This window comes from Trichosurus vulpecula, chromosome 1 (genome assembly GCF_011100635.1).
Source record: "Trichosurus vulpecula isolate mTriVul1 chromosome 1, mTriVul1.pri, whole genome shotgun sequence".
Taxonomy (NCBI): Eukaryota; Metazoa; Chordata; class Mammalia; order Diprotodontia; family Phalangeridae; genus Trichosurus; species Trichosurus vulpecula.
In genome coordinates, this window is record NC_050573.1 from 477,342,913 (window position 1) to 477,355,525 (window position 12,613).

The 12,613-nt window shown below is 33.4% G+C and overlaps 1 protein-coding gene across 3 annotated transcripts in view; it reads right to left on the minus strand.

Moving 5' to 3' along the window:
• TRIM36 (tripartite motif containing 36) overlaps positions 1 to 12,613 on the minus strand; it is a 64,016-nt gene that overhangs the window by 36,379 nt on the left and 15,024 nt on the right. For 2 of the 3 annotated variants that reach the window (XM_036741505.1, XM_036741507.1), the window contains exon 3: positions 1,294 to 1,637. In XM_036741505.1, coding sequence (XP_036597400.1) covers positions 1,294 to 1,637 — 344 coding nt within the window. The remainder of the gene's footprint in view (positions 1 to 1,293; positions 1,638 to 12,613) is intronic. The other variant, XM_036741506.1, reaches the window with a different exon arrangement.

Here is a 12,613-nt window from a genome sequence, read left to right on the forward strand (position 1 = left end):
CACTTTGTTAAGCATTAAAGGCTTAACAAATGCTTGTCAACCTATTGAATGACAAATGAGTTTTACCTGATTTAGTACAAAATGCTAACTGATCTATTATTGCCCAATTTGGGGGGGGGGGAGTTATTGTTTTTAAGTAAAATAGACCAATTAATTTGAAAGCAAAGCTTGTCAGTTTTTTTAAAAAAATCTATTCCCCCTACATTATTCAAAGTATGTTTTCATATGCCCTGTAATTTAAAGAACAATTTCAGTACCTCTGTCAGGTTCCAAGTACATAACTTTAATTATATATATGCACCATTATGGATGAACATACACACATATACATACACACACACACATATACTCACATATATGTATGCATATATGCACAACCCTAAATACTTTAGCAATAATTACACCAATAAAACCAATAGGTTTAGGACTTGAGATACCTGGATTCTAACACAGACCTATCACTTACTAAATCTTTTGCACATATCAATCAATCAACAAACAAACATTTATTAAGCACCTACTCTGGGCCAGGTACTCTGCTGGGTACTGGGGACACAAATACAAAGAATGAAATAATCCCTATTCTCAAGGAACTTACATTCTGAGGAGAAAATGAGTATATAATAAGTATATACAGAATATAAAAAGAATAATTTCAAATAAATACAAGGTGGTTCTAAAAGGAACCGTTGGAAAGAGCAGGAAAGGCTTCATGTAGAAGGTGATGCTGACTAAGCTTCTGGGTATATAATCCTTATACCATACTATCTAGCTCACAGAATTGTTCTAAAGATCAAGTTAAATAACGTTTTAAAGCATTATACAAATTTCAGCTATTATTATAATGATGATGGATCACACATGGGCTTATAGAAGGAAATGAAATTATGTCAACCACCTGAACTGAAACAGTGTGTTGTGATTAGAGCTGGACTTGGAGCTGGGAAAACCAGGGTTCAAATCCTTTCTCCTACACTACTAGCTGTATGACAATGAATAAGTCTTTTAACCTTTCTGTGCCTCAGTTTCTCCATCCATCCCTGTCAACTCTAAACCTATTATGCTATGCACCTATGAGCCCTGCAAATTAAGAATTATAATTAGTCACTCTTAATTCCTCTGTGGTCACTGGGCACAACTGTGACCCAAAATAGTCTCTAAATATTTTCAGTCCCAAATCCCAATCCCTACACTTAGGATATGGCATGTCCTTGTTAAAATACAGACAAAAAAAGTGATTAATGCTGCAATTTATTATGTTATTCCCCCCACCTCCATCAAAATCCCACTTACCTTAGGTCTAAAATTAGTGGTTGGGCCTACATACTCATGCTGAGCTTTTACAGTGCCCCAAGGATGATATATTTTGAAGCATTCATTACAGTAGCTTGCACTGCAGTCCATGCAACTTTTAGTGGATTCTTGAGGTGGAGGTTTGCAGAGGTCACACATAATGGCTGTAGCTGCCCTAGCTGCCTGTCGGTATCTTTCCACAATCGTTTCCAAAGTGAAATTTCGAAACAAACCATTGATTCCACGCTCTCCCAGGTCAATATCATGCTCACAACCAGGGCAGGGAAAAGTGGTCGTCCTAGGAGTCAATGAGCTGCGTTTCCAGCCTGAATAATTGATCATTCCTAATGTTTAGTTATAGCAGTGGGAAGATGATTAGAATGACAAAACACAGAATGAAAAACGTTGCAAGAGAAAAGAAAAGTGTATGTACATTGAATACACCAAACACAAAATACCCAAAGGAATAACATATATAAATCAAAGTGACTTCTGCAAACTTTTTAAAAAATATCTTTCTATTGAACTTTCCTGCTATACAAAAGATCAAATACCTCTTTAAGGAGTCAAGGCAGAGCACTTGAAATATCCTCACAGAAAGATCTTGATAAATATTTTTAATGATGTTGAATAAATATCACAAATCCTATATACACAGTATATAGCTTGCTTTGTATATATTTGTTTGAATATTGCTTCCATTGGATTGTAAGCTCCTTTTGCCTCTTTTTGTATCCTCAAGCATTTAGCACAGTGCCTGGCACAAAGTAGGCACTTAATAAATGTTTAGTGACTGACTGAAGTCCTCAACACATACTCACACTCCCTCTCTCTCTCCCTCCCCGCCACCCCAGCACACACACACACACACACACACTAAATCTACCACATAAATATATAGCCATGTAAAAATAGAACCTTACTTGGTTGCACATGAAGCCCCATAACAGAAAATTCCAGAAAGTAGCTGCAGCACTCCTATTGCGTATTCCCCTATTTGTCTAGAATTCTACCAGCTTTGGCTTTGAGAGGAATTCCAGAATATGAAAGGAGTACCCATTAATGGTCACTGTAGTGATCCCCAAAACATCCTAGTCCTATGCTAGTTCAGAATTCCTAATATTATACAATAAGTACTGACTCCCAATCATTAGCAAATAAATATTTATGAAATTTCAGTAGGTACCATGCTAGTTTTAAAATATAATCTCCTGAAGGTTGTATAACACATTCACAATCTATAAATTAAAGTTAATAATTTTAACAAAGGCCACAGAACATTTTCTTATGAGCTAAAAAAAAGGATTTTACAAATGAAAATTTTAAAATGTCATAAAATATGGATACATGGAATAGAACCTTCTGGTTCCCAACATTTAATAGGAACAATATTAATGGAAAGAGGTCTGGATTTGGAGTCAGAATTTGGCTTTGAATCCCAGATTTTCTAAGCTTTGACACTGAGCAAGATACTTGACATCTCTGGGTTTTGGTTTTCTCATCTGTAAAAATAAGGAGGTAGGAGAAGAGTTGTTCTAAAATTAGAGTTTCTAAGGGCTTTTTGGGCCATGGACCCCTTTTGGCAGTTTGATGAAGCTATGGACTCTTTCTCAGAATAATGATTTTAACTACATAAAATAAAATATATAGAATTACAAAGGAAACCAATTGTATTGAAATAGTTTATATAAATAAAATTATATAAATACATATTGATAATTTAATTGATGTTATTTCAAAATGATGGCAACTTTTTTAAAACGTGAAAAAAATCTAAAATGTTAAAGGCAGAAAAAGGCATTAACTCATGAATTAATAATCAGATTAATAAAACAAATAATAAATGCAAGCTTTAAAACACAACAGTGAAAATATGATTTATGGTGTGGTGGTTCAGTTTCAAGGAATGAAACAAGAAACATATTTCTAGTTTCACAGTTTTACCATGTAGAGTAGATCACATATGAAAATAAAATGGATAACTGTTCAAAAATGAATAGCTTTAAAATTATTACTTGTTAAAGCTGAAAGTTTTGATTGTTAAAAAATTGGAAAAAAATTATGATAATGAAATCATACTTTAAACAACATACGCATTCAGGACACCATGGTTTTATTTCACTTCATGTTCAAAAAAGTAACAATTTGTTATAAATGTATATCATTCCTTTTCCATAAGCCTCTCTTATTATGTCTAATTTTTGAAACCCAAAATTAAAGATTATAGCACAAAACAAATATTTATAGAACAAAATGGCTTACTTGAGAAAAATGTTTAAAGCATTAGTCTATAAGTGAAAAACATGTTTGATCAAGATATAGAGATAACTTCTTAGGTAACTCTGACTTAAACATTTTCAATAGTTTTCTAAATATCATTTAAATTTTTGAAAATAATTTTCCATCATAATAATTTATTTTAGCAATCTTATTTCTACTATATATTTAATAATTCAGAAATAAAAATAAGCATACTACATCATGTGTTCAGGACCCTAAAAGCAGCAGCATAGATCTAAAAGCATTATGGAAATAGTTCCAATAAAATAAGGCAATAAATCAATCAAGAAATTATACACATACACACACAGAGAGAGACACATAGACATGCATTCTAACTTTCTTTCCTAATTTGGCTTTAAGGGAGTTTTACTATGAATATCTGTAACGTCTTCTACTAATGATATAGTGAACAACCAAAATAAATGATATCTAGACCAAAAACAATATGGAAGGAACAAGAGAGTAATAATTCTACTGTAGACATTTCCACTATTTCCCTTTAGAAATTACTATGGTAACATAAACTTCATTTTATATTCTTCATAAGAAACCTCAAAGCAGTATTGTAAAAGTGAGTTATTAATCCCCTCTACTAGATTAAGTTCCTTAAGGGCAGTGACTACTCATTTTTCATTTTCATTTGTGCACATTGCACAAATGAGCTGACGAGACACAAAAGACAATAAAGTTTTGTTGAAATTAAGACATGTAATACTCTTTTGCCCAATTTTAACAGATAAAACAATAATTTGGACACTAAGAAATTAATTCAATTTAAAACAAATTAAGTGTCTATACTGAAGATTAATATTATAAGGTTAATTAACATTAATTAATAATTAATTAATTAATATAATAAGGTTAATATTTTATCTTATTGTACATTATATACACAGTGAAAAGAGAATTTCTGGCTTGGGCTTCTTGCTGCCACTATGATGAGAAAGATTGTCATGGGAAAGAAATTCTTGTTCATACTTCTTCCCACCACTATGAGAAGAAGAAAAGGACACTGCCCTACTCTCTATTTTGAGCTTCTAGACATTGTTCCTGAAAGCTAAGTCACAACACCTGCAGAATCAAAGTTGGGAAACAAGTCACACCTCCAGTTTTGACCAGCTGGCAGGTGCTCTTATCTTTCCCCTTATGCTATTTGTTTCCAGACATGTATGCCCTTACCTTTCCCTCCTGCTTTCTGCAAAGCTCCATTTTTCTATGCTGTTTATGCATTCACATTCTAGATAAGGTTGTTGAAATTGATACTCTGGGCTCACTGACTCTTGTATATAATCAGTTGAGCTTACACTGTGAGCATAATAATAAAACTGAAGTTAACTATCTCTGCATTCTTAACTGGTGATTGGTACAAAAGTATCTAATCAGTGGCCCTTTGGATAATTTTTATTTATTAGCAATCCCAGATGGGAGAAATTAGGTCAACCAAGAAAAAGTTTTCCAGACTAGTAACCCTCTACCACAGGTAGATTTTATCTTGAGATGAAAAGGAAATATTGCAGAGACAGGTTAGTATTTTGCATATTTGGTTCTTTACTGTGTATAATTACTGTACTGTCTTAGCTACCTTCCCCATCTGGTCTGGTTTAGAACTCAGGAAAATCAGTCAGCAGTGGGGAGCGAACCTATCATAACCTAAGGGAACCTAAGATTATAAATCTGACATAAACCTCAATTCTACCTTGTGTCGTCGGAGATCATCAGGGAATTCCTCGGATTCCAATAATTCTGGTCTGGTTTGTGGCAACTGCCTATAGACTGGAGAACAAAATTATTCCTGGTTGAATATATTCCTTATATGGGAATTCTGGTCTAGCTAAACTCTGTAAAAAAAAAAAACGTATAGACTGTGGTAATAGCTGAAATACATCATCCTTGACCTCAGGGAGGATCTTCTGATTTTGAAATATTGTATATGCTTAGGTTAATTGTTGAAGCTTCATACCCAAATCAGCTCTCCCTAACATCTGTAATTGCAATACTGATACTTCTCAATAAACAGGGACTTCTAATGACCCTTTCATTAAACTTTCAATGGGGGATACATTTTTAGAACAGGCAGGAAAAAAGTGGGAATCTTTTTTGCCAAGAGTTTCAAAGCTAAAGATGGAGGATTAGGGACAGCCACCCAGCTGAACTCTCCCAATATTCCTCTCCAAATAACTTTTAGAAATTTTGGAATAGCAGAGTCAACAAAAAGTCAGAGTAAGGTATTTTTCTGTCCCAAAAAAACATGAGAGATCAGAAATCTGTGTCACCAAAGTGGAGGCCTGTTCAGAGCCCACACACATATGACAGTGCTAATAGCAGCCACAGGAGCAGCTTTGGGAGCTCTTAGCCCAGAGACGGTAAGAGAGTCAAGACAAGAGGTCATAAAGAGATTACAGGGGACCCTTTGCTGGCACTGGGTACAGCAGGCATTGATTGGCAACTCTATTGCCCATACACAGCTCTGGGTCATAGTTCCATGGCAGAAAAGAGTGCTAGGGGTTGATCACAAGGCAGGTGAGGCCCTGGTCACAGTTCTAAGAAAAACAGGAGCACTCGCATGTGGAACAGCAGTGATCAGGGGCCCTTCCTTGGTAGAGACCAGGATAGCAGTAACCATACCTCTCCCAGGATCTCACACCACCTTGGAAGCACCCCAAACTTGCAGAGCCCCAGAAATAGTCCTGAAAACTATAGCAGAAAAAAAAGCCTGAAACCTGGAACAGTGCCTCAACAACCCTAGGTGAGCTGAGCCCAACTTTAACATAAAATTAAAAGTCAAGAAATAGGCTAGAAAATGAACAAAAAAGAAAGAAAGGAAATAACCTGACCTTAAAAAGTTACTGTGGTAACATGGAAGATCAAAACACAAACTCAGAAGAAGACAATAACAATATGAAAAGAGCTACCAAAAAAGCCTCAAAGAAAAATGGTAATTGGACACAAGCACAACAAGAATCCCTGGAAGAGTTAAAAAAAGAGAGAAGAGTGATAGAGGAATAATTTGGAAAAGAAATGAGATAAGAAATGATGAGCAAGTTGATTTTAGAAAAACACGGAAAGATTTGCATGAAATAATGAAGAGTGAAATGAACAGAAGCAAGAAAGCATCATATATAGTAACAGCAATACTATTGGAAGAATAATTGTGAATAACTAAGCTGAGTATTATAAACATTCAAATCAAATACAAAGAACCTATGAAGGAAGATGGAATTCATCTCCAGAGAAAGAATCTATAAATAAAAGCATGCATAGTATGGTTTTACATATACACACATATGTATGTATGTCAGATGGTAGCCTTCTCTAGTGTAGGGTGAGGAGGGAGAGAGAGGGAGACAGTTCAGAACTTAAAATGTAACAAAAGAGAATTGGCTTAATGATAAAAGAGGCACAAAAATTCACTAAAGAACTCCTTAAAAAAGCCAAATAGGCCAAATGAAAAAGGAGGTATAAAAGCTCACTGAAGAAAATTAATTCCATCAAAAATAGAACTGAGCAATTGGAAACTAATGAGACATCAAGAAACAATAAAAGAAAGAAAAAATAGAAGAACATGTGAAATACCTCATCAGAAAAACAACTCACCTGGAAAATAGAGGAGAGACAATTTAATAATTATTGGACTACCTGAAGGCCATGATCAGAGTAAGACTCCAGATATCATATTTCAAGAAACTATCAATAAAAACTTTACCAATACCTTTAAATACATAGGGTAAAAAAGAAATTCAAAGAATCCACTCATCACTTCCTGAAAGAGATCCCAAAATTAAAACTCCAAGGAATATTACAGTCAAATTCCAGAGCTTACAGGTCAAAAGAGAAAATATTTCAAGTAACCAGAAAGGAACAATTCCAATATTGTAGAGCCACAGTCAGGATTGTAGAAGATTTAGTGTCTTCCATGTTAAAGGAGTAGAGAGCTTGGAATAAGATATTCAAGAAGGCAAAGGAGCTAAGATTACAACCAAGAATCACCTACCCAGCAAAAATAAGTATAATCCTTCAGGGGGAAAAATGGATATTTAATGAAATAGAGGACTTTCACGCATTCCTGATAAAAAGACCAGAGCTAAATAGAAAATTTGATTTTCAAATACAAGACTCAAAAGAAGCATAAAAAGGTAAACACGAAAAGAGTAATCAAAAGAATCCCAAAAAAGTTAAATGGGAAGATGATACATGTAATTCCTAAGAAGAACCAGGAGGTCATTGTGCATAGTAATAGCAATGCTGAACTATAATGATCAGCTATGAAAGACTTGGCTACTCTAATCAATACAATGATCCATGACAATTCCAAAGGGCTCATGATGAAAAAATGCTGTCCTCCTCCAGGGAGAGAACTGACAAACTCTGAGTGCCAACTGAAGTTTAACTGTCTCACTTTCTTTATTCTTGCTTTTTTGGAAATATAGGTAATAGGAAATATGTTTTACATAATTTCACATGTATAATTGATATCATGTTGCTTGCTTTCATTGTGTAACAGAGTGGTGAGAGGAAGGGGGCTAATTTGGAATTCAGAAGTTTAAAAGAGAAGAACGTAAAATTAAATAATTTTTAAAAGAGTTTCAAAGCTTTAAAAGACATAATCTCTTCTTTGTGTTCCTAATTCTGGTCATGTTGGGAATGAGAAGAAGATCCTTTCCCAATTTGAAGAAATTTATAGCATTATAAATTCAAGACTGAATTTGTGAAATGCATATTTGGTGCGTATCTCCAAAATAAGATGGAAATGTGATCTGAATGTTTTTATAAATGCTGAAATATCCTATCAGGTTTTTCAGTCTGCAAAAACATTTAGGACTTTCCCACATAAACAATACACCCCTCTATCATGCTCCTTTCCTAGAGAGTAACAGATTTATTGTTTTAGTACATGAGAAAGGGAGTGATTTTATCAACTAGAGAATAAACAGAACTGATGCCAATTAAAAAATGTATCTCCAGTGAAGTCCAAAAGCAGAGAAGAAACATCATTTTGCAGCTTTTAAGTCTTATTTGGTACTTAAGAACCACTTGTCATTAACTCTTCTCTCTATGTGAGAAAGAAGCTGCTTGTTTAAATCAGGAAGCAAATGTTTTAAATTAAGTAAAATTTAATTTTAAGAATGCTTTACCATACCTCTGTGTTTCTTCTGTGAATGATTTAATAGAAATTGATTGCCTAGGTAAATTAAAAGCATCTAAGAGGAATTAGAATAGACTCTGCATTTGCAAGCTCTTAAAGATCTGAATAGGAAAAGTTTTACCTGACAAAATGAGAAGCTATCTGTAAACCTTGAAATTTCAATTTTGATCAGGGAAAAGTAAAAGTTTTACAATTACTTAATATTGTATAATAAAACGTGCTAATTTGTAAATGAAAGATTCAATGAAGAAAACCAGTTCTGAGGATAGGCTTGGGATATGATTAGGAAAAATCATGACGGACCAAGGAAGTAGTGATATATTAAATCAAAGTGTAAAAAGAGAGGTTTGAGGAGTTGTTGGACTTCATATAGATAAGAGGGGTGTGGGAAGATTTCCATGCCTATAAATTTGCAAACTATTTGCAGAAATGCTTGTTAGAATTTGTTGTGAGATTTTTCATGATGTGAGATTTCATCAATTCTGATATTCTTGTTAATGTGGAAAAATAGCTGGAATCATGCAGTATGATTTAAATTCACAGTATTTTTCTAGATACAACATCTACCAAGGGAAGAATATAGAAGTAAATTTGCAGCATGAAATTATTTGAATATGACAGGCTAAAATTCTGTCCTTGAAATATACATTCATATTATTTCATTACAATGTAACAGAGGTTATGTTTACAATATTCATGTTTCAGGAAACAGACCCCCAAAGATGGGAGATGAGAATGCAACACTATCATATTAATTTTTTGCAGTAGACCTACTGTAGGTAGTAGTGATATAATATGAAATGCTAGCAGTGAATGGATCTTGGTAAAATTGAGATTCTGTATAGTAACATCTGTAACTACAGACCTAGATTTGATTTGAGTTTATCCTAAACAAAATTGTAATGCAGCCTCATTTAAAGTGAGATGTGTTTTTCCTATTAAGACAACTGTGATATTTGACCCTCTTTAAGTAAATAAGACCCTGATGGAAAATACACTTAAAATTTGGCATTAAGGCTAAACGTTTAGAGACTGTAAGAATAAGAATTATAAATGTAAATGGATCAAAATTACTCTCTGTTGGTCTTCACTTACCTTCACTACTTTCTCAGTCCCTCATGATTTTTCCCAAACGTATCCCAAGCCTAGCCTTAGAACTGGTTTCCTTCACTGAATCTCTCCTTTGCAAATTAGCACAAGTTTACTTAATACCAATTAAACGCAAAACTTTTAATTTTCCCTGATCCAACTGATAGAAAATGAAATGATTTTTTTAAAAAGAATTCAGACATATATTCAATTGGATTAATATTATTTAACTGTCACTACTGTGTTATGTTTTTAAAAATCCATGATACTTTTGTGTTAATATTTTGCTTGTAATCCTCTTGCATTTTGATTTTGGAGAAACCATGGTATAAGAAATGCCGTTAATAGTGTGATGCATATCATTAGAAGATTAATTCCTGTTTTGATCTGAATGATGTAAAATTTGGAATCTGAGCTGCCACTTACTAGATTTATGGTTAAAAACACTGTCTTAAATATTTACTTGGGCATATTTTGCCTTAAAATGAGTAATAACAATTAATGCTGGGAAAAGTACCAAAGACCTTATAAATTCTCATTATCTGCAAAGTTCTTTAGGGATTTGACAGGTTCTCTAGATCTTTCATCTTGGCAAGGTCATAAAATTTTATCAGTTCTGTGAAAGGAGAAGCTATAAGAATGCATGTGACTAAGGTAAGTCTTATACATTCTAAAATAATGAATCTGTTTATCAAGAAACTGGGATTCCCTTCCCCAACAAGGAGGAAATGTCAGCTATATGTCAGATAACTTACATAACTGCTTGTAGTATAAAAGTGATTTATATGATGAATTATCTGACTACTGACTAAAGTTATGAAATTGCACCTAGAATAGTATGTGTTAAAATTACATCTTGAACCAACAAATTCCAGTTTAAGCGATTTTTCTTTTTTTTTATCATGGGGTTACTGTGAAATGCTTTAAAATATCCAGGCTAAGAGAAGCTATTATCTTTCAGGGATATAAGTGAACTATCATATATTCTCTTTACATATAAAACTCCAGAATATGATTTTTTCTTAATTTCGGATGATTAATTTTTACATCAGGATGTGTTTAAACTAGAGAAGTAAAATGATGACAATTCTTTTGGAAATGTATTATATGTACTTAGTAAGTACTGAAGATAAATGTTCATTATTTATTATGTACTGTTACTATCAACTATTCCCTGCTCTAAACTGTAAGAAGAAGAATTTGCTACATGAGGTAGAAATGTAATTTTATTTGCTCTTAATATTGTATAAGAAAAGTTCTGAATTCAGGAATAACTATTCAAATTATTGTCAAGCCAGTAAGCCACCATTCAAGGGAAATGCCATGAGCTACTGAAAAGGTGTGTGATATAAGAAATGCTACCGATAGTTGTTAAGTATCTGGGAAGGTTGAGAAGACAGCCTAACAAAGGTAACAGCAGGATTCTCTTGACTCAGTTTCCCTACTGTGGTATTTTCTTTCTGAACAGGAATGTTTCCTACCTGATTGTTTTTGAGCCTGTGGAACTCTGTTGCATGACTGGTTATTTCAAAGAGTATATATGATGTTTACCTGAAATCAAAAAGTTAAGGGAATTTTGTTCTGGCATGCCAGTCATAGGTCAGTCTAGACTTTAGGATTAGGTCTGAGGAAGCAGTCCTCATTTTGTTATAACCATGTCCTTCCTGCATTCATAGGAAAATTTTCTGATCGTGGCAGGAAATTTGCAATGCTTGAAAATGGATCTTATTGTTTACTTTCATCAAATATCTCTGAGTCACTATCATGGGATGCAAATATAAAAGACCCTATTGCTTTGATCTTACTGTTCTGCATTTGTGACCATTACTTGTCTAAAATTCCTTATCTAGGTGACATGGGAAAAAAATCAGTTTTTAGACCTGCTGTCTCCTTACTTACTAGCTTAATAGTTACAGATTAATATATATGATTAGGTCCATACAGTATTACATCTATTCAGAATGATGAGGATAACATATATCCTCAAAGGTGGGGTATAATAAAGATGTGATATGATAAAGATGTAAAAGTTTTAATTTTTAATGGATTAAGTAAACTTCACTTTGGAAAACAACAAGATTAGACTGCTTCCACTTGAGATCTAGAATGTATGTGATTGGCTTTCAAGTGTTTTCCAATGGGTAAAGGAATAAACTTAAGGAACTCATGACAAAAATAATTGTATTAGTAGCCTGGGAACTTCAGCTGTTGTGCCAGTGAAAAACAATGGAAAAGTCCAAATAAAGATGATGGTTCTAAAAAAATACATTTCAAATTTTATCCTACAGGTAATAGGGAACTACTGAACTTCTTTCAAGTTCATCTGAATATCCACAGATACCTATCCACACAATTGCCTAAGTACACAGGCTTTGGATATGTTTTAGTAATTGTTTATAATGTCACAAGTTGGATTTAGGCTTTCACATATAGAATTGTCTTCATTAGTTATCAAGAAACTTTTAAACATGATTTTCTATGAATGAAAAGATAAAAGAGGAAAAAATGTTACCCGTTCTCCTTCCCAAAACAACTTAAACTACAGTACTTGAGAGGTACATACAATAAATATATATATATACATTGGGAAAAGAGAAGGGAAATACTTGTGGTCTCCAAGATAACCAGTAATAGAGTCACTTATCATAACATAAAAGGTCAGGAAGAGTTCAAACAGATTTTTAAAGCATTAACTTGACACTAGAAAAACCAAGGTGCTTCAATCAATATTATTCTCTGCAAGAAATATATTCTTATGGTTTTACAAATAAAAACAAAAAATTCAGTAGTTTACCAGTCTAAGGG